This window comes from Canis lupus, chromosome 10 (genome assembly GCF_003254725.2).
Source record: "Canis lupus dingo isolate Sandy chromosome 10, ASM325472v2, whole genome shotgun sequence".
Taxonomy (NCBI): Eukaryota; Metazoa; Chordata; class Mammalia; order Carnivora; family Canidae; genus Canis; species Canis lupus.
In genome coordinates this window covers 28,885,492-28,912,782 of record NC_064252.1, presented here as the reverse complement: position 1 = coordinate 28,912,782, position 27,291 = coordinate 28,885,492, and the positions used below count along the sequence as shown (strand labels likewise).

The 27,291-nt window shown below is 49.2% G+C and overlaps 1 protein-coding gene across 29 annotated transcripts; it reads right to left on the bottom strand.

The window, feature by feature from the left end:
• Window positions 1–1,676: 1,676 nt before the first annotated feature.
• LOC112668674 (apolipoprotein L2-like) lies at window positions 1,677–25,331 on the bottom strand. Of its 29 annotated transcripts, none has more exons than XM_049115822.1 (8): window positions 24,545–24,748; window positions 23,191–23,256; window positions 20,274–20,312; window positions 20,035–20,098; window positions 19,657–19,699; window positions 7,257–7,371; window positions 6,142–6,268; window positions 1,677–2,950 (listed from the first exon to the last, which is right to left on the bottom strand). In XM_049115822.1, the coding sequence occupies exons 6-8, from the start codon at window positions 7,285–7,287 to the stop codon at window positions 2,125–2,127; spliced, it is 984 nt and encodes a 327-aa protein (XP_048971779.1). In that variant the 5' UTR covers window positions 7,288–7,371; window positions 19,657–19,699; window positions 20,035–20,098; window positions 20,274–20,312; window positions 23,191–23,256; window positions 24,545–24,748; the 3' UTR covers window positions 1,677–2,124. The 29 variants fall into 29 exon arrangements, with proteins under 29 accessions (XP_048971779.1, XP_048971778.1, XP_048971783.1 ...); XM_049115821.1 differs by lacking the exon at window positions 19,657–19,699 and adding an exon at window positions 7,551–7,593; XM_035696459.2 differs by lacking the exons at window positions 1,677–2,950; window positions 6,142–6,268; window positions 7,257–7,371; window positions 24,545–24,748 and adding exons at window positions 13,271–15,475; window positions 18,293–18,425; window positions 19,363–19,477; window positions 25,194–25,324.
• Between the last annotated feature and the right edge of the window lie 1,960 nt (window positions 25,332–27,291).

The window sequence follows — 27,291 nt, the reverse complement described above, 5'->3', positions numbered from 1 at the left end:
GGCCTCTAACGGGATGGATAAAGGATGGTGAGAAAAATAAGAAGCCGTGGAGCAGAGCATTTTTCCACTCACCAAAGAGGAGTTATTCGGAAGCCTACTACCTGCTTTGTGTGGAGCCTCCAATAAACGGACGAGGCTCTTTTCTCTCTGGATGGACGCCTGCCTTGGCCCAGGCCTGGCTGCTGCAGCTTCACTACCTGGGGCCCTGGGATCCCCACGTGACTCCTTGGGCCCCAAATCCTAGGTGGTCGTTTGCATCTTCTCAGCCTAACACACCCTCCCATACATGGGGGGATTTGGGTGAGGCTGGTTCCTTGAATTCCTCAAGGCACACCACCTCCTTTCTTCAACTTCCTGTTGTGCTCCCCAGACACAGAAGAGCAATAGGCACGTGGAAAGAAATTAAGGGCTAGATTCTTTACGCCGGGGACATCTCCCATGCATCCTTCTCTTTAATCCCAAGGCAGAAAATCCCTGGTCATGAATCCTAGGTGACAATTGGACCAGAAAACTAGGTGAGGGGCAGCCCTGGTGGCTCAGTGGTTTAGCGCCGCCTGCAGCCTGGAGCGTGATCCTGGAGTCCTGGGATCGAGTCCCACGTCGGGCTCCCTGCGTGGAACCTGCTTCTCCCTCTGCCTCTCTCTCTCTCTCTCTCTAGTAAATAAATAAAATCTTAAAAAAAAAAAAGAAAGAAAAGAAAAGAAAACTAGGTGAGGCTTTTCTTGCCTTCCCCCGAGATCTAAAGGCTGGGCTTGGCCGGTGAAGCCATAGGACAACTGTTTATCCAACCAGCCACAAGGGTGGCCAGGAGCCCCCTCACCAGGGCTCCTTTCGGGGACAGACCAGACACAAGGCAGGATGACTGACCCAGAGAAAGTCAGGTGGGTGGAGTCTGGGAAAGAAAGAGGGAAGAGAGACTCACGTGACCCTGTGGTGCTTGGCAATCCAAGAGGAAGGGAGTGAGGATGAAGTCTGCGGCCCCCAAGGCTCGGGCCTCCTGCCCACCAGGAAAACACAGCCATGTGTCCCTTCAGTCCCAGGTTCTGGACACAGGCTGAGGGACACGCCTGTGCTCAACCCGACGCCAGCCGGGTGCAAGCTTCCCCGGGTGTCCCACTGGGGCCAGCAGGGTGCCGGGGTCTTGGGAAAATAACCAGATGGGGGCGGGGGGAGCCCAGTGAGCAAGCAGGATGAGCCAGGGAGGACATGCTCCCCAGATCCCAGGACACAAGCCCCGGGGAGGGGAAGTCAGGCCTCCAGAGCCCAGGCGAGCGCAGGTGCATGGTCCTGTCCCCAAGCAGTCTGGGGAGGTCGAGGCGGGGAGGCCGCCGGGTCCCCGGTACTCGGCCCCCACCCCCAGCGGGGAGGCTGAGGCTCAGACACGAGGGGTCTCAGCCCCAAGCTGGTTGACCTCCACCTACCACAAGGTTCCTGGACATCTGCTGGCACCTGCTCTCCCTTTTCTATCCACCCCCTACCCCGCGCTCTTCTCTTTCTTTCTTCCCCCCCCCCCCAAATCACCAGGGCTCCAAACACCACCTTGAGAATTTCATTGGAACTTCATTGGTGTCTCAGAGCACCCGGCCCCGAAGAGCCCCGGCAACTCGCCAAACGTTCCCCGCCCTTCTGCCATCGTCCCCACCGCCAGCATCGTCCCCACTGCCACCATTGTCCCCACCGCCACCATCGTCCCCACCACCACCATCGTGAGGAGGTCGCCGCCTAACGAAGGTCAGTCGACTGAGGCGGGAAAGAGTCCGTTCCTGGGGAGGGTGGGCAGAGGAGCACTTCTCGCAGATTCCAACCATTCTCGCTTGAGTATTCGGGCCTCGCTGCGTGTTCCTGCGCGCCCCTCTTTCCCCACATCCCCCGTGTCCTCTTTGGTCCATTCCCCTCTCTCTCTGTCCCTCTCTCCTCATTCCAGTCCCATGTCCCTTCCTCCCCGGGACCCCTGCCGCTGCAGTAACCCCACCCTCACTGGGCCCAACTAGCTAAATGCTAAGCTCCTTAACACCCCACCCCCAAACTTTATTTTACCCCCTTTCCCCTCTAATAAAGAGCCTCCACATCATTGTCCCACACACACCCCTGCTCCCTCTCTGCTCGGAGTCATGGAGTCCGGCCCTACTTCAGACTCTCATAGATCTCTTTGAGCAATTCCAACTTTCTATTCGGCTCCTGGGCCTCCTCCCTCATACTTTCAGCTGACCATGTCTTTGCTTCCTCATGCAAATTCCCTGACTTGAACACAAGGCTGACCGCTTCCATCAAAATGAAGAGACCAAGGCTGGCCGTACCTACGACCCGGGCTCCTCTGGCTATTGCCCGAAGAGAGCCTCTAACAACTCTCTTCACCTGTGCCCAACCTAGACCTAAGGCTGTGCTTGCTGTCAGGAAGCCTGCGGCCGCGACTACCGGTTGACAGGTGAAGCGGCCTAGCCTGAGGTTACGAATATCTCTTGCAGCGCGAGCCAGGACTTTCATGCTATCAAGAGCTAAGGAAGAAATACTGGACCAGTTTTCATGCAGAACCTTTGCAACTACCTCCTCTTTATCAAGAGTGGTCTCGGCAGTTGCAGGCGACTCATGTGAGCCTTCCACGATGCTGGTGGTCACCTGGGTAGCATCAGATGCTGCTCCCAGCCCCACTCCAGCTACCAAGGTTTCCGGACTGAGACCCCCTATGACGGGTACCAGACCCAGACCATGAATGCCCAGAGGGCCAGTCGCAGCACCAGTGGAGCTGGCTACTATATTGGTGATGGTGCAGCCCTCGTGGACCTGGTCAACCTCATCTGCACACTCACGGAGCCTTTTTATGTACCCCTCAAGCTCCACTTTCACCTGGGGAAACACATTCAAAAACTTCTCCCTAGCCTGGCCTTCATCTTCAATATCCATGTCTCCTTCCAGGTCATTCAGACCTTCACGTAGCGCATCGGCGTCTTCCCTGTAACAGCAAAAGTCAGGTGATGAAGAAAAGCTGATCTGTCAAAGGGGCTTGATTCCATCTGTCCTACATAAACCACAGAACTTTCATTAGAAATCAAATGGGATAGAATTTTACAAATGTAAAGAATTTTTCTTGAATGCAACTTTTTTTTTTTAATGCAACTTCTTAAATGCATTCAACATGAGCAGTGTTCCATAGTACACAGTCAATAGGGAGAAAAGGTGTCCATGTCATGTTAATGCTCTTGAGTGTTGGGTATTTGAGGAAGATAGCTCCTCATCAAGGAAAGGTCAGCACAGCTAGTGTCAGTGTTTGTAGACTGGGAACTCTGTAGATGAACATAGGGAAGTGGGGTGGGAGCAGAAAAACCTTTGCTGGGAAAATCTTCGTATGTGCTGAAGGATTAGCCTCACTCTCAGACCCAGCCCTTTGCCTTTGGCACTGGGAGGTGAGCTCTAGGCCGCACCTAGGGTGTCAAGGGTTCTAGAGTGATGATAGGACTGTCTTGCTTGGCCTGGGCCTCAAGCTGCTGGACAGCCTGACAAGAAAATGTATGATGGGGGCTTTTGGGTCATGTGCAGGGTCATGACCTATGGAAGAACTAGAAGATAAAGATATTAGTGAGACCTCCAGCAGGAGCTGGAGACCACAGGTCAGCCATGCAGGCAGCATGGGTTTGAGCCCCATAAAACTCTGTATACTGAGGCTCAGGATGAAAAAGACTCTTTCCCTGACCAAACATTATTTGGGCTCTTCTGAGCCCTCTTCTTAACTAGGCTTTGACCTTAGTCTTCTGTGCTCTGTCCTTGACAACCTGTAGTGCCCAGTTTTAGCAACAACCCTGTTGGATCAGGTTAGAAAGAATCCTCTACCTTCATGTCTTCTCTTAGTGATTGCTCATCCCCTGCCCCTGAACTTTTCCTTGGCTATAAATCCCTAGGTGTCTTCACTGTATTCCAAGGCGAGCCGATCTCTCTCCCTTACTACATTCTCAATGCCTGCAACTGAATTAAGTCTTCTTTATCATATTAATAAGTGTCATGATATGGTTTACTTTCATACCTTGAGCTTCGCTGGTGGGCATTGCTTCATGGGCTATTGTCACACACTGAATACTGGACAGTAATGCTTCCCGCAGACAATTAAAGCTTTGCATTGACACCCTCCTGGACACTGCCCCAAGTGTCTCTTTCTTCGGTTGATGATAACCCATACCCTGCCCTTTGACACAGCATTACCGAGAGTAACAGCTCTCAGTGAGTTCTACGAGTGCTCCCAAAGAAGCATTCAATCTCAGGTGGTGGGGAACCCCACTCCCCAGTTACCAGTTGGTTTCAAAGTAAGAGTAATGTTAGGGAAATCTCTCAGAATTTACAGTGTAGCTCACTGTGGGCACTTGGAATTCACAAGAGAAAACCAACAAACGCTCAGAGCAAGATGGGACCTTAATGATCATTTTGTTGTGCACTTGCTGTCTCTGAAAAGCATGATGTCCTCTGCTGGGGCCCAGCCACTGCCCCAACTGACTGAGAGGCAGCACACCCGCTACCCTGGTTCCCCTCAGACTCTCCAGCTCACATCACAGACCTCTGACCCAGCACCCCCCGACCTCACAGGTGTCACCAACCTAATTCACACCCCAGCTGGTGACAGATTCGCATGCATGCCCACCAAGACCATGTGCAACTTGACAAAATCTCTTAAAGATACAAGAGAGCTTGAGAACCTTCTATCTGAAGCACTAAGCCAGAAAAGACCTACCTTTGGGCAAGCTGGTGGAGGAAGTACTTTCTTCTTTGGTGGGTACTTCTGAGTTTCCTCTTTGGTGGGCACTTTGGTGTCCTCAATGAGGACAGAATTGGCAAATGCCCCTCAGGTGCTGGAAGTTGTCACATAGCCACACTGACTCCCACTGGCCTGACTCTGCTCTATGTAGAGGACAAGACACTTCCAAATGGTAATCAATACTCCCAACTCCCAGGCAAGGCATAGAGGAAACACCTTCTTATGGCATCAGATGCCTGGGGGGAGGAGATCAAAGAAGAGAGAAGAGAAATGTCCCTTCTCCCTCTCACAAAAGCTCTGTTTGGTCCAAGGCCTCCTCGAGTTTTGTCCTCTAGAGCTTCACCCAGTCCTAGCCCTGCTGCCCAACCCTACCTGGTCCTCCAACCTAGACACCCCTTGTCCATCCTGACAGCCAGCTCTGCCCTGGTCCAAGCCTCCTGGGCCATCAGATGGGATGACATCTCTTGGATCCTCAACTTTGTTTTTTTTTTTTTTTTTTAAGATTTTATTTATTTATTTATTTATTTATTTATTTATTTATTTGAGAGAGAGAGAGAAAGAGAGAGAAAGAAAGAGAGAGAGAGGCAGGCAGAGACACAGGCAGAGGGAGAAGCAGGCTCCATGCAGGGAGCCGGATGTGGGACTTGATCCTGGGACTCCAGGATCACACCCTGGGCTGAAGGCAGCGCTAAACCATTGAGCCACCCAGGCTGCCCGGATCCTCAACTTTGACCTTGCAATTCACACTGAGACCTTTACCACAATCTTATCAGATTCAATTCGAGCTTCCATTAAACAAATAATAAATCTGAGACTCCAAGACATACAGACCCAGAGAACCCACTAGGACTGGGCAGAGATAGAGTCAGGATCCAACCCATCTCAGTCCAATTCAACCCAAGCCTCTCCATCTTGTGGGCCAGCAGAATCTGGTATGTTCATTAAATCCTTTGACTGGGGGGTGGGGGTGGGGGTGGGGAAAGGCTCTAGTCTGAATCCACAGGGCACAGACTGATCTGTCAGTGTTTCTGGCGTGTCCCAGAGCAATTCCTGCTTAGCCCTCATCTCCAGGAAGAAGACCCATGGCCCTGTCTTTTCCCAGCAATCTTCTAAAAAGTTAACATCAATTGAGCACCTACTATGCATCAGTCACTATGTTCAGCATTTTACCTGCATTATATTAGTTTCCTTGTGATAAAATTGAACAGATGAGGAGATCAAGGAAGAGCTAGGTCTGCTTTAGGTTAAGGCCCAAGGTCGTACAACCTGCCCTCAGCCAATGTCATTGAAGACGTTTCCCTATGGAATGTTGAGAGGAACATACTCAACCCCAACCCCAGGATACTGCTGTGCAGAGATTGGGGTGTCCATCCTGGGACATTCCCGGGGGGGGAGGGGGTTACCTGGACAATGAGGTCTCAGCCACAAATTTCTCCCAGGTTTCATGGTTAATCAGCAGGAAGTGCAGTACCTCTCGATTCACCGTGTCCTGGAAATACTCAATAGCATCCTCAATAAAACTTTTGTTCTCTAGATGGATAGAAAAAAAAATGAAAGGTCGTATAGTTTTTTTCTTTTTCCTGTTTCACTAAGGGAGACAGGAAACTTGGACTTAGCTGGAGGAACCCACAGTGTTAAATCTGAGTATTTATGAACTGATTGGCGGAAGAGGGATAAGAGAGAGCTGGCATAGGGAGAGGTATTGAGATCAATAGAATCAGTTCCTGCTCCACTTTCATATCAGATAAACAGGTGCTTATGGTAGGGACACAGGGCAAGTGCCCTAATATAGCCATCGGGGTGGGGAATGCTGGGAGAGAGGAGGTAAGTAACAGGTTCCAGGTCAAGAGGAGAGTAACAATACTTAGGGAGGACATCCAGTGTAGCAGGTACTGGCTCAAACCACATAAACACAGTATATTTGATCCTCATAACAACATAAGGAAACATCCACATTTATAGATAAGGTTAAGTAAGGCACCCAGGTCACACAGGTGGGTTGTGGCAAAGACCCGACTGGGGGCCTGGTCGGTGTCCCACTGACCCTCACAGAGCAGTCAGGCTGGCAGCAGGGTGAGAGCTGGAGGGAATGGCCTCTGTTGCAAAGCCAGTCATCCTGAGCCATGCCGGAGGCTTGACCAGGGCAAGAGGGCAGGAGAGGCCTCCAAGGTTGCCAGTCTATCTCCCCTCCCACCCTGCTTCAGGACCCATTCATTCTCCCTCCTTTCTTCTCTGTTGTCCCCCCCACACACACACACTCCTCCGCATCCTGTGTGCTATCCTGGCCTCACTTCTGAGTCATTTGAAGGATAGCAAGGGGAGGGAGAAAATGGGCATCTAGGTCATGACTCTGAGAAGGCAGGAGGGAAGTGTCCCTACAGACCTTGTGGTGGGGACTCCCCTTGACCCCTCTTGGGGGCTCAATGACACTCTCAAGGGACTGACTCCTCTGTAGGTTAACTCAGCTGGAGGCATCCCCGCAATACCAAGCATCATCCAGAAAGTGGAAGGTGACTACCTGGAGAGAGTTCACGGCCTTCCGAGGTCATGGTGCCAGCAGTGGGATCTGAGGAGTTTCCCTACAGTTGTGTCTGTGTCTCAGCTGGAAGGAAGTATTGCAGAAGAGATTCAGCCTTGGGGAAGAGAGAAGAAATGGTGGGGTCAAATGTGAGCCAGCTGTGGCAACAGGGAGCAGCCAGGGTCCAGGCCTCTGGTGGCTCCCTCTGGGATGGCCACAAATGCCAAAATGGACTTAATCCCATGTGTTTCTCCACTGGCCTTGGCTGGCTGCTACTTAAGGAAGGTTCCTCACCTCACTCCAACTCACTCCCAAGCCAAGTCAGAGTCCTGTCCTCCTGTTGGGGCACAAGGAGAAGATAATCAGACAAGGAGACTGCCATCTGAGAAGCTACGGAAGCAATAAAACCAAACACAGAAGAAAAGATGGAAGACATGTTCTGGAGTTCCTTGAGGTCAAGAACATGTGTGTTTCCTAACTGATAATAGCTAATATTGATCCACTATCTAGGACAGGCGGGGCTTCTTATGTGATCCCTCACTGAATAGCCACATGCACTCCATAAGGTGGGTGCTCTTGTGGCTCCCACTTTAAAGTGGAAGAAACCATCACCTGCTCCTTCCCCTGCCAGGATGCCTTCCCCCCCTTCCTCACCTGGTCAAAGTTTACCTGTGCTTAGAGGTCCCCGGCCCAAACTCCTCCTCCCCTGCCGGCTTCCCTGCACCCCCCGACTGACTCTCTGGGCTCCCCTTGAATGTGTGCTCTCCTGACTGCAGTCCTTCTCTTGTGTGTTCTCCTCCCTGAACTCTGATGTGCTCTAAGAAGAGACAAAAGCTGAGCAGGCACCAAACATGACAGATCCTATGAATCAAATTGAAAAGACTGAAACCAAGATTTTAAGAGACGTGAACAAAGAATCTCCAGGGAAGGGACTCACCCAGGGTCACACAGCCTCCGGGGGTGGGCAGGGTAGACGCAAAGACCAGGCCTTCTGATGCAGGTGTTTGGCTAGAAATGTGACTTTAACCATCCAAAGGCTTCTAGGTTTTTCTCTGCTGTTACATCCAAACGCGTAAACACAGAGATCTAAGCTCACACCCTTATCGTCATCCCCATGAGTCTACAGTTTGGTGTTTTTAGACTATGAAGCCCAGACCGCCTCGCTATGATGACTCAGCCTTTCTTACCCTGGCCCTTCTCTTCCTTCTGATGGGGACACTCAGTCCGACCTCTTCTCTTCCTGCCCCATGATGTGAGAACAGAGGGTCCGGCGTGAGGTGATGTAGTAAAAGACATTAGGGTTCAGGGCCATGTTCAAGAAAGAATTCATCAGATGTCTTTGGTGCAAAAAGGTGGTTTTATTAAAGAACAGGGACAGGCCCCGTGGGCAGGAAGACCTGCCCCAAGGTCATGAGGAATGGCCCCTTATAGACTTTCAAGTTGAGAGGGGGTTAGGGAGAGTGTGAATCTCTAAGGAATCCGGGAACCAAGATTTCTAGGACCTTGACGGGGCTAGTGACTATTGGGAGAAGGTCATTTTTTACTGTCTAATAAACCCTTAGTCATGAGACCTTCAGATGTATATCGGTGGGTTATATGCTTGGGGGATGATTGCCAATGAGTATCTTGAGGGTAGAGATAAAGCAAATTTCTAAAGAAATTTTTGTATGTTAAAGTAGACTCACAGGATTCTGGGGATCAGGCTAGGATTGCCTTTTGCCCTTAGCAAACTGTCAATATTGAGGTAGTTGTGTCCCTAGAGGAAGGTCACTCTGCCTGTTTCAAGGACTTGTCAGTGGTCTGTAGGGCGTAAGCATATTTCATAATTCCTCTGCTGCCTTTATTCCCACATCATTCCCCCCTGAACACTTGTGACCCTTAAATCTTTAATGTTGCTGAGAGTGGAAGGGTCATCTTCCCTAACTTCCTCCTCTGATTAGAAGAAGCACAGATGGGATCCCTGGGTGGCGCAGCGGTTTAGCGCCTGCCTTTGGCCCAGGGCGCGATCCTGGAGAGCCAGGATCGAATCCCACGTCAGGCTCCCGGTGCACGGAGCCTGCTTCTCCTTCTGCCTGTGTCTCTGCCTCTCTCTCTCTCTCTCTCTCTCTCTCTCTCTCTTTGTGTGTGTGACTATCATAAATAAATAAAAAATTTAAAAAAAAAAAGAAGAGGCACAGACATGGCCCCACCTATGGGTCGACCGTGCTCAGTTGGGGCTCTTATAGATACTGGGGTTACAGAAGACAGAGGCAGCTGAATCCATGTGTGAATCCACATGTGTGGATCTTTCTGAGTGGAAAGGATCACCCGTTGGCTTGAAATTATGGCAGCGAAGGTGTCTCGGCACCACGTGGAGAGACGTGGGAGAAAACAGCAAAACATGATTAGTATAACACAAAGAAAGAGAAGGCCAAAGAAGACTCCTCTGATAGTTGACAAAAGTCCTTCTCTAGTCTATGTGTTTAACCAATCGTTAAAGGAAAGAAGAGGGATCCCTGGGTGGCGCAGCGGTTTAGCGCCTGCCTTTGGCCCAGGGCGCGATCCTGGAGACCCGGGATCGAATCCCACGTCGGGCTCCCAGGGCATGGAGCCTGCTTCTCCCTCTGCCTGTGTCTCTGCCTCTCTCTCTCTCTCTCTCTCTCTCTCTGACTATCATAAATAAAAATTAAAAAAAAAATAAAGGAAAGAAGAATCCTTTAAAGCACCAATTTGAGTATACACGTTGCTTAGAAACCCAGATATGTGGTAATCTGGAACATACCCAGAGCGTTTTGTTTTTATGATAGCACAGAGCACCCAGTTAAACATGTAGTGCTGCTCTATTTTGTAAAACTGCTTTATGCATTTGTGTTACCCCAGTATTTAGTGGAGAAATGCTCTTTTGAGTATCACTTAGGGCTTTGACCGTGAACTTACTAAGAGCTTCTGTGTGCCATACGCCACTGTCCAGTCCCAAAGAGGCAACAAAGTTGGATGCGAGGTGGTTATACCAATGAGACACAGAATGTGTCCACCATTGTCTTAAATTTGGAAGGTCGACTGGCTTGGTAATGGTTTTAATAATGCATCTGTGCATCCAGGCAAAACCCTGAGTACAGTGGCCTATCCAGCCATGGGGAAAGCCATGGACACAAGTTAGGGCCACAAGGACATTGGGTCCCATTAGGAGACAATCATCTAATTCTGGGCCTCCCTTAACTGCAGTCAAGATATCAAGGGCGATTCAGGCTTGGAGGGCCACCTTTTGAATTGAAGTAATAAAAGAGGTCAGCTGTCACTTTGTAAGGACCAAGGGAGTCCAGATCCAGGGACAATTTCTCTTAGTTTTTTTGTTGCCTCCAAGGTCTTTTTTTTTTTAACCCAAATCAGTAGCCTGGTATAAACCCTGTATTACCTTCCTTGGTTATATTTGGGTATAATGATTTTTCTTTATTATTACCAACTCAGTCTTGTGGCATTTCCTTGTCTGAATAGCCTGGACTTACAGACTTTATTAGAGGTAAGAGTGGTAAAAGACTTAATGTTGTTTATTTTGTGCTGTCTGCTTGGCTGCATGGTGAATTGTTCCCTTTAGAATCTCATTCCTTTGGATATCCTTTGAGGTGAATTACAGGTACTTCCTTAGGTAGGAGTAGCCTTAAGAAGAGTAATAATTTCAAGTCCTTATTTGTTTGGGGATAATGGCTTGATAATAATCCCCTTTTCTTCCAAACGGCTCCGTGAGCATGTAGGACTAGGAAAGCATATTTGGAGTCAGTACAGATATTAATTTTTAAGACTTTGGCAATTACAAAGCATGAGTGAGCACTATAACATACCCAGCTATTCTCACTCCATTTTCCACAAAACTATTGCCACCAGAAAACCGACTGTTGTCTGTTGGAGAATCTTTGGGGAATCTTTAAACTCTGGTTGACTAAAATACACAAGGTCACTAACTTCTGAATAGTTGTGCTCTCTGGAACTATGATAGTCAGGCCAGGCATAAGGTAGCTGGTTTAGCATACGTTTGACACGTGTCAAGTGCTATTTCAGGTATGACTATAAGCACAGCCTGGTATTCAAGAAGTTGGCCTCTCATCATCTATTGGTAGCCTTTGGTCTCTATGACACTCTGGAACCAATGTGAAGTCATTCCACTCAGGGACTGTCCCATAGTGACCTTTGAGGCTCCTTTTACCAGGAGACCTGTTGTATGCTTGGCTAAAATCTTTGTTTGCAATTATACATCAACAGAGGTGGTTCTAGGATAAACGTGATTAAGGGGTAATACCATCAAGAAGCCCTCTTTTATGTGAGATCCAACTTTAACAAGATACTAATATAAGGAATCAAAGGCAAATGGGAGAAGGCTGGTCTCAAGGGATATGGGCATCCCCAAGTGCATCATCCAATCCAATCACAAAGTGGGGTCATCCGTTATCTCCACAAACCCACACTTAGCCCCACAGTTTGGGTATGCTGTGGCTTTTAGGGAGGGATTTTGTCATCCCAGCCACACAAAATTGGTCAAGGTGCTAGTTGAGTTATACAGTCGTTGGGGACCCAATCCTATTTTCCAGTTGTTTAAATGATCATATACCCATGGGGTCCTGTTATTCCCACGGAATAAAAAGCATGAAGATTGTCTCTATGAGCTTCTGTGGCAATTTCTCTGAAGTTTACCTCAAGTTGTCGGGCTTAGGCAAACAACATTAAAAGACATTTAGAAGTAGAATTTAACATCCACAAAGGTGGGTTATCGAAACATCATTTTTCTCTCTGAAATAACCCTAATTTCTAGAGATAGCCAAATCACGACTCATTTATTTGAAAAACAAGTCCAGTTTTAACAAACTTGGAATCATTATTTGCATAAGCTCAGCAAGAACAACCATTGATCGTATAGACCCTTAAACCTGTTTTTCTGGAACATTTTATAAGGAATCTCTAGCTTGAACTTTTAGTAGCCTCTCCAGGCAGAAGCCAAGTCAAGCACTCGCCTCCAGCATGCCTGCAATACCTGTAGATGTGGGCAGATTGCTCTTCATCAGGTCCCCAGTTATCCTGAGGTTCTTGTACCTGCCAGGAGATGACGACATTCTTTACTCACCTGGTGAGGCTGCTGGGAACTCTGTAACAGGTATCAGGCCAACTGTTCCAAGGGGCTTTGTGGCTTTATGCACGTCTCTCTCAAATATGACATTCCAATTAAAGCCTTGGTAAAATAACCAATGTTTCCAATGCTCTCCTATTACAGAGAGAACAGATTCTTATTGAACTTATGCAAATTACTGTGATTGTCATGGAAGAAAGAATACTCACTGAGACCTTTTGATTATCAGAGGGTTTAGGTCGACAGAAAAGTTAAACGCTTCAATTTGTTCATAAGTGAATGCTTTATCAAATTTCTGTAAGTCATAGGTATCTTACTTAAGACTTTCCTTATTCTGGAAGCACAGACATGAGAGAACCAGCAGTGTTTCAAACAGAAGTCACAAAACCACACTCTTCTACTTAGTTCATTTAGTCCCATGTTACTAGTTCTTGTTTAATTCGAATGCAGCTTTTTAGTTAGTTCTGGAAATTCTTACCCATTCAGTTTTATGATCTTAAAGATATCGCATACCTGTATTCGTCCTAAAAATCCTTTATATGAACCTCCTTCAGGATGAGACACGGTTGACCTTGGCCCCAAGTTGACCTCAATCTACCACAAGGTTCCTTGACCCGCTGCTGACATCTGCTCTCTCTTTTCTAACCCCCCCCCCCCAACCCATGCTTTTTTTTTTTTTTCCAGATCACCACGGTTCCAACACCACCTTTAGAATTTCATTGGTCTCTCAGTGCACCTGGCCCCCCAAAGCACCAGCAACTTGCCAAATGTTCCCCCACCCTTCTGCCATCGTCCCCACCGCCACCATCATGAGGAAGTCGTCATCTAATGGTCAGTCGACTGGAAGACAAAGGTGAATTGAGGCAGGAAAGAGTCCATTCTTTTTTATATATATAATTTTTTATTTAAATTCAATTTAGTTAGCATATAGTACATTATTCGTCTCAGGGGTAGAGTTTCATGACTCATCAGTGGCATATAATACCCAGTGCTCATTCCATCACGTGCCCTCCTTAATGCCTATTACTCAGTTACCCCCCCACCCCCCACCTCCCCTCCAGAGACTCTCAGTTTGTTTCCCAGAGTTAAGGGTCTCTTATGGTTTGTCTCCCTCCTTGTTTTCCTCTTATTTTATTTTTCTTTCCCTTTCCCTATGTTCACCTGTTTTCTATCTTAAATTCTACTTATGAGTGAAATCATGTGGTATTTGTCTTTCTCTGATTAACTTATTTCACTTAGCACAATACCCTCTAGTTCCATCCATGTTATTGCAAATGGTAAGATTTCATTCTTTTTTGATGGCTGAGTAGTATTCCATTGTGTGTATCTACACATCTTTATCCACTCATCTGTTGATAGACCTCTGGCCTCTTTTCAGTGTTGGACTATTGTGGACATTGCTGCTATGAATATTGGGGTGGAAGCCTGGGTGTCTCAGTCAGTTAAACATCTGCCTTCAGCTCAGGTCATAATCTCAGGGTCCTGGGATTGAGCCCTGAGCTGGGTTTCCTGCTCATGGAGGAGTCCGCTTGGCCCCCTCTCTCAGCTCCTCCCCACCCTTCCCATGGCCTCTCTCCAATAAGTAACATCTTTGAAAAATAAAATAAATAAATATCGGGGTGCACATGCCCTTTGAATCACTATGTTTGTATCATCTGGATTAATACCTAGCACTGTAATTACTGGGTCATAAGGTAGCTCTATTTTTAACTTTTTGAGGAACCTCTACATTGTTTTCCAGTGCAGCTGCCCCAGCTTGCATTGCCACCAGCAGCATCAGAGGTTTTCCCATTCTCTACATCCTTGTCAGCATCTGTTGTGCCCTGATTTGTTCAGGCCATTCTGACCAGGGGGAGTAGAATCTCATCACGGTTTTGGATTTGTAGGAAAGAGTCCACTCCTGCCAGTGCGTCACCACGGGGAGGGTGGGCAGAGGAGCACTTCTCGCATATTCCAACCATTCTTGCTTGAGTATTCCTGGCCTCGCTGCTTGTTCCTGCGTGCCCCTCTTTCCCCACGTCCCCCGTGTCCTCTTTGGTCCATTCTCCTCACTCTCTCCATCCCTGTCTCCTCATTCCAGCCCCATGTCCCTTCCTCCCTGGGACCCCCCCCCAAAAAAAACTGAATAAACCCCGCCGTCACTGGGCCCAACTAACCTAATGCTAAACTCTGGAACGCCCCCCCCAAATGTTATTTTGCCCCCCTCCCCTTCTAATAAAGTCCCTCTACGTCTTTGTCCCACTCTCGCCCCTGCTCTGTCCCTGCTCGGAGGTCATGGAGTCGGCCCTACATGAGACTCTCATAGAGCCGTGTGAGCAATTCCAACTTTCTCTCCAGCTCCTGGGCCTGCTGCCTCAGCACTTCAGCTAACTCTGCCCTTGCCCCCTCATGCAAGTGCCTTGACTCTTTTACAAGGCTGGCCACATCCATCAGAAGGAACACACCTGAGCTAGCCATGCCCAGAAACCGGATTCCTTTGGTCATTGCCAGAGCAGTACCTCCAAAAGCTTTCTGCACCAGATTGCCACTTCGAACTGAGACACTCCTACCTGTCATGAGGCGCCTGGCCTTGTCTACCAGGTGAGGTTGGACTGTGGCTACCTTCTTGGCACTATTATTCTTTGCAATTTTTTTCAGATTTCTAATGACAGATCCTAAAGAAAGAATTTTGAGTATGGTGTTCTGCAGATCCAATCCAACTCTGTCCCCTTGATCAATACCAGACACCAGGTCACTGGCTTCAGCTCTTGCAGACGATGTGTTTGAGTATTCCACAAGGCTGGTGGACATGTGAGTCACAGTAGCTGCAACTCCCAGCATCGATCCAGTTGTCAAGAGTGTCAGACTGAACCCTGCTGTTACAGGTGCCAGACCCAGACCAAGGACGCCCAGGAGGCCAGACGCAGCACCGGTGGAACTCGCTACCATGTTGGAGATGGTGCAGCGCTTGTGGACCTTGTCAACCTCATCTGCAAGCCTACGGAGCTTTCTTATGCGTTTCTCAAGCTCCACTTTCAACTGGGGAAACACATTCAAAAAAGTCTCCCTAGCCAGGTCTTCGTCTTCCATATCCATGTGTCCTGTCAGGTCATTCAAACCTTCACGTAGTATGTCAGCCTCCTCCCTGAAACAGCGAAGGTCTAGTGAGTAAGAAAGACTGATCTGTCAAATGGGCTTGATTTGATCTATCCTACGTAAACCACAGAAAATGTTTACTAGAAATCGAACGGAAAAGAATTTTACAAATGGAATGAACTGTTTCTGCAGTGTTAAAAACATTCTTCCCATTGCTCATGTTCCGTAAGACACAGTCAGGTCGGGGAAAAATAAGTCCGTGTCATCTGAAGATGCTCTTACTTGGTGGGTATTTGAGGAAGATGCCTCTAGAGTCAAGGTCAGGTCAGCTGGTCAGTGCCACAGTGTTTGTAGACTGGGAACTCAGTAGATGAACACAGGGAAGTGGGGTGGGAGCAGAAAAACTTTTGTTGGGAGGCTCTTCATGTGTACTGAAGGATTAACCTTACCCACAGAGGCCTGCCCTTTGCCTTTGGCACTGGAGGTGAGCTCTAGGCCCTACCTAGGATGTCAAGGCTGCTAGAATGATGATGCCTGGGCCTCAGGCTACTGGACAGCCTGACAAGACGATGTATGATGAAGGCGTTGGGTCATGTGCTGTCAGTTCTGATCTATGGAAGAACTAGAAACTAAAAGCGTTAGTGTGACCTCTAAGTGGAGCTGGAGATCACCAGGTGGCCATGCAGGGAGCATGGGACTGACCCCCAATAAAAGTCTATACCCTGAGCCTCAGGTTGAAAAAGACTCTCTCCATGAACAAACATTACTCAGGCTCTTCTGAGCCCTCTGCCTGACTAGGCCTTGCCGTTGGTCTTCTGTGCTCTGTCCTTAACAGCCTGGAGTGCCCAGTCTTTGCAAGAACCATGATGGATCAGGTTAGTAAGAATCCCCCCACCTTCATGTCTCCTCTTAGTGATTATTCATCCCCAGGCCCCATCCTGCTCCTTGACTAAATCCCTAACTATCTTGCTGTAGTCCCAGTTAAGCCAGATCTCACTGTCCTATGACAAACACTCTCTGGACACCTACAACATGAATTAAGTCTTCTTTACCATTTTAATAAGTGTCACGATAATTGTTTACTTTCACACCGAGAGCTTCCCTGCTGGGCAATGCTCCACATGCCATTGTTACACACTGAATACAGGACAGTAATGCATCCTGAGGACAATTGAAGCTTTGCACTGGAAACCCTCCAGGCCTCTGCCCCAAGTGTCTCTTTCCTTGGCTGAAGGTAACCTGTATCCTGCCCTGTGACACAGCATTACCGAGAGTGACAGCTCTCAGTGAGCTCTACAAGTGCTTCCAGAGACTCATCCAATCTCCGGTGGTTTGGGGAACCCCACTGCCACAATTACCAGTTGATGCCAAAAGTAAGGGCAATTGTAGGGAGAGTGCTCTCAGACTTTACAGTGTAGCTCACTGTGGAACTTGGAATTAAAGAAAAAAAAAAAAAAACCCTCAGAGCAAGAAGGGATCTTAATGATCATTTTGCTTGGCACCTGCTCTCATCCCAAGCATGATGTCCTCTGCTGGGGCCCAGCCACTGCCCCAACTGACTGAGAGGCAGCACACCTGCTCCCTGGTTCCCTCAGTCTCTGCAGCGCACATCACTGACCCTCGACCCAGCACCCAGCACACCCGACCTCATAGGTGTCACCAACTTAATTCACACCTTAGCTGGTGACAGCTTCGCATGCATGTCCACCAAGACCATGTGCAACTTGACAAAGAGATCTTGAGAACCTTCTATCTGAAGCACTAAGCCAGAAAAGACCTGCCTTTGAGCAAGCTGGTGGAGGAAGTACTTTCCTCTTTGGTGGGCACTTCTGAGTCTCAGAATCCCTCAATGAGGACAGAATTGGCAAATGCCCCTCTGGAGCTGGAAGCTGTCACATAGCCACACTACCTCCCACTGGCCTGGCTCTGCTCTATGTAGATGACAAGAGCTTCCAACTGGTAGTCAATACTCCCAAACTCCCAGGCAAGGCATAGAGGAAACACCTTCCTATAGCCGCGGATGCCTGGCGGGAGGAGATCAAAGAAGCAAGAGGAAAAAGGTCCCCTCTCCCTCTCACAACACCTCTGCTAGGTCCAGGGCCTCCTCAAGTTTTGTGCCCTAGAGCTTCACCCAGGCCCCGCCCTGCTGCCCAATCCTACCTGGTCCTCCAACCTAGAACCCCTTGTCCATCCTGACCACCAGCAGGAACTGATCCAAGCCTCCTGGGCTTTTGGACGGGATGACTGCCTTTGGATCCTCACCTTTGACCTTGCAATTCACACTGAGACCTTTACCACAATCTTACCAGATTCAATTCCAGCTTCCATTGAATCAATGGCAAATCTGAAACTCCAAGCCATACAGACCCAGAGACCCCCAGGACTGGGCAAAGATAGAATCAGGATCCAACCCAGTTCAGTCCAATTCCAGTTTCTCCACAGACTGATGTGTCAGTATTCTTCTGAATTGTCCCAGAGGAAGTCCTGTTAAGCCCTCATCTCATGGAAGAAGACCCATGGCCCCTGACTTCTCCCAGTAATCCTCTGAAAAGTTAACATTGAGTACCTACTATGTGTCAGTCACTATGCTAAGTAATTTACATGCATTATCTTAGTTTCTTCAGGATAAAATTGAACAGTTGAAGAGACCAAGGCAGAGATAGTTCTACTTTATGTTAAGCTCCAAGGTCACATAACCTGCCCTCTACAGGTTTCCCTTCTCAATCCGAGGCCATTCACTGCCAGTGAATATCATGGAAGACATATTCCTTATGGATTGTTGAGAGGGAACATACTCAACCTCCACCCCAGGATGCTGCCAATCAGAGATCGGGGTGACCATTGTGGGGCATCCCTGAGGTGTTACCTGGGCAATGAGGCAACAGCCACAGCCACAAATCTCTCCCAGGCTTCATGGTCGTTCAATAGGTGATGCAGTACTTCTGGGCTCACGGTGTTCTGGAAATACGCAATAGCGTCCTCAAGAAAACTTTCGTTCTCTAGATGGAAAGAAAGAATGAAGGGTTGTTTAGTTTTTTTCTTTTTCCTGTTACACTAAGAGAGAGAGAAAACCAGGGCGTAGCTGGAGGGAAACCACAGCTTTAAAGCTATGTATTTATGGATAAAGGAGGGAAGAGCTGAGAACTGGCCTAGGCAGGGGTACTGAGATCAAAGAATCAGTTCCTGCTCTGCTTTCAATACTGATTAGCAGATGCTTAGTTGGGACACAGGGCAAGTGCCCTAATATAGCCGTCAGGGTGGGGAATGCTGGGAGAGAGGAGGTAAGTAACAGGTTCCAGGTCAAGAGGAGAGTAACAATACTTAGGGAGGACATCCAGTGTAGCAGGTACTGGCCCAAACCACATAAACACAGTATATTTGATCCTCAGAAACATCCACATTTATAGATAAGGTTAAGTAAGGCACCCAGGTCACACAGGTGGGTTGTGGCAAAGACCCGACTGGGGGTCTGGTCGGTGTCCCACTGACCCTCACAGAGCAGTCAGGCTGGCAGCAGGGTGAGAGCTGGAGGGAATGGCCTCTGTTGCAAAGCCCCCAGTCATCCTGAGCCATGCCGGAGGCTTGACCAGGGCAAGAGGGCAGGAGAGGCCTCCAAGGTTGCTGGTCTACCTCCCCTTGCACCCTACCTCAGGACCCCCTCTTTCTCTTTCTGCTGTCACCCATGTCTTTGGGCTGTCCTTGCCTTACTTCTGGGTCATTGGAAGGACAGCAGGGGGAGGGAGAGAAAGTGATCATCTCAGCCAAGACCCTGAGAAGGCAGGAGGGAAGGGTTCCTGCGACCCTGTGGTGGGGACTCCCCTTGACCCCTCTTGGGGGCTCGATGACACACTCAAGGGACTGACTCCTCTGTAGGTTAACTCAGCTGGAGGCATCCCCGCAATACCAAGCATCATCCAGAAAGTGGAAGGTGACTACCTGGAGAGAGTTCACGGCCTTCCGAGGTCATGGTGCCAGCAGTGGGATCTGAGGAGTTTCCCTACAGTTGTGTCTGTGTCTCAGCTGGAAGGAAGTATTGCAGAAGAGATTCAGCCTTGGGGAAGAGAGAAGAAATGGTGGGGTCAAATGTGAGCCAGCTGTGGCAACAGGGAGCAGCCAGGGTCCAGGCCTCTGGTGGTTCCCTCTGGGATGGCCACAAATGCCAAAATGGACTTAATCCCATGTGTTTCTCCACTGGCCTTGGCTGGCTGCTACTTAAGGAAGGTTCCTCACCTCACTCCAACTCACTCCCAAGCCAAGTCAGAGTCCTGTCCTCCTGTTGGGGCACAAGGAGAAGATAATCAGACAAGGAGACTGCCATCTGAAAAGCTACGGAAACAATAAAACCAAACACAGAAGAAAAGATGGGAAGACATGTTCTGGAAGTTCCTTGAGGTCAAGAACATGTGTGTTTCCTAATTGATAATAGCTAATATTGATCCACTATCTAGGACAGGCAGGGCTCCTTACTTCAACAACAGCAACAACCAAAAATAAGCTGGACTAAGTAAAATTTTAAAAAAATGACATCAAAAGAATTTTGTAATTTCAATATAATTTCATAAATAAATAAATAAATAAATAAAATAAAATAAAAATAATTTTTTAAACCTTGAATCAGTGTCCTCAGGGAGATCAGAAAGGTGTTTTCTTCATAAAATGAGAGCAGGATGCACTGAAAAGCGGGAAAAAAAAAATTAATGGGACCAAAAAAGAGATCTTGGGTATTAAAAAGTGACCAACAAACTAAAGAAGTCTAAGGAAAGGTTGCAAAGGCTAAGGAAAACTTCCAGAAAGTGAAATGAAAATGTGAAAAAATAAATGGAACTAAAGGGGGAATGACAAGTTACCTTTTGAGGTCTTTTCTTAGAAAATCACTTGAGGAAGAGCTGCAGGAACAAAAAGTTTGTGTGCTTATGGGGGAAGTTGACGGTACTAACCAAGACCGAAAGATGTGAGGGATCCAGGAAACAGGAAACAGAACATAGGGAGAAAGGAATCCAAGGAATACAGCGGGGCATGCAGCAAGCCTAGAGAACAACCAGCCCAGGATGGAATAAGAAGTGAATAGTTCTGTGGGGAAAGGGGACTTGACCTAATACCTCACATAATGCACAGTTGTAAAGAAATTGAGGAAATGTTGAACGCAACACGGCAAGGTGCAAAAACAAAGGCAACTAGAAAATTAGGAAAAACTAAAGCTGTGCAAGGAAGCATGTGCAACTGTATTTCACAAGTTACCTCTACAGTAAACAATACTGAAAACAACACAAAGATGTAAACAATCTTGTTTGCTCTTTCACTTTAAGAACACAAGAGACTATTAAATAAGAGAACTAAATGCCCTCGTTGCCAATCAACATGCACCTAAAGTACAATAGCAGAAGCTGAGAGGTGAAGCATGAGGAGAGGAGAAGGATTAACATCCTCATTTCACAGAGTGCGGAGTCCAAAAATCTTGAGTGCAATTGAGAGGCTAAGAAATAAAGACATAAGAAAAAAAGGAAAAAGAAACAAAGGTGTAAATAAATTGCGACCACTAGAAAGGTTTCTCTTTTTTTCTTTGTTTTTCTTTCCTTTTTTTTTTTTTTTTTACTAGAAAGGTTTCTAATAGAGGATATAATATTAGGGCTATATTATTAGGAGAAGGTGGAAAAGTGTGTAAAAGAAAGTATAAAAATAAGTGAAACTCTTCTCTGTCCTGGTAAGAAAGAACTTTTAAATATCACAATTTAAAAATCACATTTTAAAAATCAAGGGAAAGAGATTAGCTCTAGTGGTTGAGGACTACCTGCATTGCGCCAGGCACTGTTCTAAATGCTCTGTGTGAATTAACTCACATACTAGTTCTCACCATGACTCTGTAAGAAAAGGAACCGAAGCTCTGAAAGGTTAAATAATTTAGCCAAGCAGCCGGCTAGTGCCAGAGCCGGGACTCAAATCCAGACTTCCTGTCTCCCGGAGCCGACTCTTGCACCTATTCTGTTTCCAGTGTAAGAATATCACTTAAAGATCTTGATGAACCACGTAAAGAAAAAGCAAAAAATTAAAAGCGCCTGTGTTTCACTGGGAAGGTGGGTGGGCATATGGGTAAAAACAAGTCCGTGAGTAGAGAGGGAATCTGTACTCTCCAGGAGTGGCCCTGGTGGCTTCAGGCTGAGGGGCACTGACCAGAAGGCCGTGGGTGGACCCTGTGTCAGGACAGGAGCAAAGCAGAAACACAGCTGTCGGGTGATCAGGGCAGGTCCAGCGAGGGGGGCACACGGCTCCCAGCAGGTCCCTCTCTCTGTCTCCAAGCCACTGTGGCTCTGCTCGCGTCCTGCCACCCATGCACGGCCAGCTCTTTGCTCTCAGCTCTGGCCTTCACAACGCATTGGTTCTCCTGGCCTTGCTGCGTCCTGCCCACCAGGTCCCACACACCTCCACGCTCCTCCAAGGCCACTGACCACCCCCTCCGCCTGCTGCCGCTCGTCTCTGGGCCTGGACATCAGGGACGAGTTTACTGGTCATCTTTGCAGCAAGGGCTGGCTCTCCGGCCCAGCCTCGGCCAACAAGATGCAAGGGGACCTCAGCTTAGGGGGGGTCCCTTGACCCTGGAGAGGGGGGAGAGGGCAAGGCAGCCAAATGACACCACGAAGCCCAAGGACCAAGAGAAGAAGGAGGAGAACCCGGGGTGACACCAGACGTTTGCCAGAGGTCCATCCGTCCCGTCTTCTGCTATTCTCGGCCTGGCCCTGCCCTCGGCCTGGGCCTCAGCTGGCCTTGGAGGCCGGACCGTGCTCCCTCCTGCTTGCTTAGTACCCGGGGTCCTCGGCCAGCCTGCGGAAAGCTCAGTTCCCGGCAAGGCCGTCAGGAGGAGGAGGAGGGAACCCGACTGCACGGCCCGGACAGGACAGGGGCCCCCCCGGCCCCACCGGCTCTGTCTAAGCTCCAAGGCAGCAGGACCGAGATCCTCACACAGCATCGCCCTGCAAGTGGCTGCGGCCCCTGCTCCGGGGCAGGAAGGGGAAGAGGAGCCGGAATCAGCCTCACACCCCTTGGCCTGGCCCCGGGCCCCCACCCGCGCACCCCTGTGTTCCTCTCTGCTCCCCACCTGCACGTCGCCTCCGTCCAGGCACCCCACGCACCCCTCCTTCCGGCTTCTATTTTTCTTTTTAATTTTTATTTTAAGGAGGCTGCAAGCCCAACGGGGAGCTTGAACTCACCACCCTGAGATCAAGAGTCGCAGGCTCGACCTGCCCCGGCCTTGCTTCTGATCACACCTCAGCCTCCAGGCCTTGGCTTAGGCCGCTCCTTCCGCCCCGGGATTCCGTCCCCCACCTCCCTCACCAGGTCAGGGTTTGGAGCCCCCCTCTCTGCGCTGAGAGGCCCAGGAGCCCGACCTCCTCCTCCCCTGCCGGTTTCCCCCACTGACTGACCCTCCGGGTTCCCCTGAATATAAGCTAGAGAGAAAACGCTACAAATGTCCTGGAAGAAATATTAAAAGAAAAAAATAATGTCAAGTTGGGGAATCGTTCCTAGTCAAGATGGAAATCCCGGATGCAATAAAGGGAAAGTTTCAGTGATCTGACCTGTTAAAAATTGAAAATTGCAAAGGGCACCATGAACACAGTCAGCACAGCGAGAGGCCAGGAGGTACTAGCCAGGATCTGAGAGCAGAAGAGCTGAGCGGGCCCCAAACACGACAGATCCTATGAATCAGCGTGAAGAGACTGAAGCCAAGTTTTGAAGGGACGTGAACAAAGAATCTCCAGGGAAGGGACTCACCCAGGGTCACACAGTCTCCGAGGGCGGGCGGGCGCACGGGAACACCAGGGCTTCCGATGCAGGGGTCTGAGGAGGAAAGTGACTTTAACCATCCAAAGGCCTCTAGGTTTGTCTCTGCCGGCGGAGACACACAGATCTAAGCTCACACCCTTAGAGTGGTGCCCACAGGTCTACACTTCGGCGTTTTCAGATTACGAAGTCCACCGGCCTCTGCTGCGACCACAGACCCTTAACACCCGCCTCCACCTTCTTTCTTTCTTTCTTTCTTTCTTTCTTTCTTTCTTTCTTTCTTTCTTTCTTTCTTTCTTTCTTTCTTTTCTTTCTTTCTTTCTTTATCTTTCTTTCTTTCTTTCTTTCTTTCTTTCTTTCTTTCTTTCTTTCTTTCTTTTTCTCTCTTTCACTTTTAGTATTTATTCATGCGTGACACAGAGAGGCAGAGACAGAGGCAGAGGGAGAAGATGAGGGGCTCCTTCCCAGGCCCCCGGGATCATGACCTGAGCCAAAGGCAGACACTCAACCACTGAGCCACACAGGTGCCCCTCTGGCTCTTTTTTTTTTTTTTTTAAGAAGTTATTTATGATTTGAGAGAGAGGACAGCGAGCAAGCAGCAGGGCTAGTGACAGAGGGAGAGGGAGAAGCAGGCTCCCCTCTGAGCAGGGAGGATGTGGGGCTCCATGCAAGGACCCTAGGATCATGATCTGAGCCAACCAGGCCCCGCCCCCCTCTTTCTGATGGGGACACACAGGCCTCTCCTCTCTTCCTGCCCCACAGAACACGGTAGAGAGGGCCCAGTCGGGGGGGTGGGGGGAGCAAAGCCCGGCCACCCCCCTGCTCTGTCCCCAGGTCACGGTCACCCCACTGTGGGCAGTCACTCCCCCTCAGGTTCCCTGCAGGCCTTCAGAGACAATGTGGGCGACACAAGGACCCCAAATCCTGGTACCTCAAGACAACCCACCCGAGCCTTTGCACCCCACAGAACTCCTTTGCTGGTCAGCCTGGCAGCAGCGCCCTGGGGACGCTCCAGAGGCTCTGACTCCCCTCCCCTCCTCCACCTCCTCTGCTTCCTCCCAATTCCCCAAAGACATGAGCCTCCGGACCTGGCCCTGCCCTCTCGGCCTCGAGGGCCGTCTGGAACCCTCTGGAACCCGGGCTGAGCACTGTCCCCTCCCTCTCTACTGTTTGGGGGCTCAGGGGGAGGGGGGAAGCTATCAGATGAGCGAACCCGGGTTCCAATCCGGGATATGTCCCTGCTTAGCTTAGAGCCTGGGCTGGAGCTCCAGGTCACAAGGATCCTTTCCTTATAGAGTGGCTTGGAGGGGGAGCCGCCGGGCCGGGCCCCAGCCCCCCAGCTTACCAAGGGCTCTTCATCACACTCGGCCCACCACGTCCAGCTGGTCTCAGCCGTGGGGACCCAGTCGCCGCTGGGCGTCTTGTGGGAACCACACGGCTGGGCCCAAAGAGAGCAGGGCCCCGATGGGAAACGGAAACCCCCACTGCTCGTGGTGAACCAATGACACCCAGGCTCATCCGGAGCCCGTCCTCCCTGGGCAGTCCCCGGCCGCCACAGGAGCAACCGCGCCCCTGACACCCCCACCCCCCACCCCACAAGCGTCCCCCTCCACCCTGTGGGTTCCTGCCCAGCCCCCTCCTCCCTGTCCTCCCACCCCACGTCCCCCCACGCCCGCCTTATTCTCCTTCCTGCCCCAACTTGCCGGATGCTCCCTGCGCACCTACCACTTCACAGCCACAAAAGGCCACACCCACGTGGCTCCTAGGCACCCGGTACCCAGATCCCGCTGCAGGAGCACCTGCTTCTGCCACCCGGAACAATCGGGCTCATACATCAAAGCCCAAATCTAGCATCACCGCCTCTGAGAAGCCCTCCGCACCGGCCTGGCAAAGTCCACGGTCCCTTACTCTGCTCCCATGGGCCCTGGGGGAGGGCTTAGCTCCCCGGCTCGGCCACCAGGTCCCGGTCTTCGCGCCACCACCGCGGATCTAACCTGGTGTCTCTAGACTTGTCCCTGATGTCAGGGACACCCCAGCAGGCCCATCCTTGGTGGCCGAGTGCTGTTTGCTCGGGTGCAGACCTTGTGGGAGAGGAAATGAGGGTAAGGCTGTTTTCTCAAAAAAAAAAAAAAAAAAAAAAAAGGCTGTTTTCTCTCCACCTATTTCCACTTGATGTAAGATCTCTTTCTCTTTCTCTTTCTCTCTTCCAGGAAAGCTAGTGTTTCTAGGAAACAGAAACAGCCAGCGAGGCCTCCTTCCCACTGGGAAGGCAGATGCCCAACAGCAGAGTCACGCAGGCGTCCCTTAGCCACTATGTCTAAAACAAAGCAGCATCATGGGTGGGTGGGAGGTGGGCAGCTCGGCTCCTTCCCTAGCACAGTGTTTATGGAGATGGCTCTCTTTCAAGGGGATCCAACAGCAACGAAAACCTAAATCACGGTTATGCTCCGTTACAAAAAAGGGAGGCACCTGGCCAGCTCAGTCCATGGAGCTGGCCACTCTTGGTCTCAGGGTCATGAATTCGAGCACCATGGTGGCTGTGGACATTACTAAAAGTAATTTTATACTTAAAATCCCCAAAACCAAAGAATAACAATGATGGTGGTGCTGGCCACAAAACATTGTGAAAGTATTTAATGTTACTGAAGTGTTGGGCGCCTGGGGGTTCAGTGGTTGAGCGTCTGCCTTTGGCTCAGGGTGTACCCCGGCGTTCTGGGATCGAGTCCCTCATCGGGCTCCTCGCAGGGAGCCTGCTTCTCCCTCTGCCTGTGTCTCTCCCTCTCTCTGTGTCTCATGAATAAATAAATAAAAATTTAAAAAGAACACTACTGACGTGTATGCTGAACAATGGCTACGACGGGAATGCGGTGGTGTGCATATTTTACCACCATAAAAAAATCGGAGGGAAAAAGCCAGTCACCAAAGAACAAATACTGGATGATTCTACTCATATGAGGTACCTAGCACCCTAAAGTAATTAAACTCCTAAAGACAGCACAGCAGTGGTTGCCGGGGGGTGACCAGGGGACAGGGGCCTAATGTTGAGTGGGGATGGAGTTTCAGTTTGGGAAGATCAAAAAAGTTCTGTAAGTGGACAGTGGTGATGGTCACAGAACAGTGTGAATATGCCTAATGCACTGAACCGGACACTTAAAATTGGTTAAAATGGTGGGGTTTCTGGGTGGCTCAGCAGGTTAAGTGGCCAAATAACTCTTGGTTTCGACTCAGGTCACGATCTTAGAGTCGTGCAATCGCCCTCTGCCTTGTTTTCAGAGAAGAGTCAGCTTGGAGATTCTCTCCCTCTGCCCTTCCCTCTGCTAATGCTCTGTTTCTTTCTCTCAAATGGAGGAATGGATCTTTAAACAAAAAATTTTTTAATTAAAAAAAAATGGTTAAAATGGTGAGCACCGACATCTGGCAACATGCACAGATCTAGAGGATATGATGCTAAGTCAGTCAGTTAGAGAAAGATGAATGCCATATGATTCCACTCATCTGTGGAATTTAAGAAACAATACAAATGAACAAAGAAAAAAGAAACAAAAATGAACTCCAGACTCTTTTTTAATGTTTCAAGATTTTATTTAAGTCAGACTCTTAAACACAGAGAAGACACACTGGTGGTTGCAGGAGGGAGTCGGGCAGGTGTATGGGGGGACAGGGGAACAGGATGAGGAGAGCACTTGTCATGATGAGCACTGAGTAACGTACAGAACTGGATTTCTGTATTATACACCTGAAACTAATGTAACACTGCATATTAACTATACTGGAATTCAAATTTTTAAAGTTAATTAATTTTTTAAAAGAACGCACTTCTTGTGATGCATGTTGAGAAACAGAAAAAATTGTTTCATCATATTGTGCACCTGAAACGCATATAAGACTGTATATTAACTACTTGAATTAAAACAAAATAAGAAACGAAAAATAATAAATCCCTAAGAAGCTCAACCTTGGTGGAAAGAAATAAGAGCACCGGACTCCTCCACGAGGGCTGTGCATGTAGGGATTTTACCCTCTGCTGTCAAGAAAAAGAAAGAAGATCCCTCCCTGCCCAGCCCCGACGCGCTACCCACCACTGGCGGCCAG

What these genes read in the sequence shown, in the direction of transcription:
- LOC112668674 (XM_035696459.2), bottom strand. Translation starts at nt 19,393, where the DNA reads ATGACCTCGGAAGGCCGTGAACTCTCTCCAG. An exon ending in AGGCCGTGAACTCTCTCCAG is followed by an intron (nt 18,426 to 19,362) that starts GTAGTCACCTTC and finishes CTTTCCATCTAG; the next exon opens with AGAACGAAAGTTTTCTTGAG. An exon ending in GCTGTTGCCTCATTGCCCAG is followed by an intron (nt 15,476 to 18,292) that starts GTAACACCTCAG and finishes TCGCTGTTTCAG; the next exon opens with GGAGGAGGCTGACATACTAC.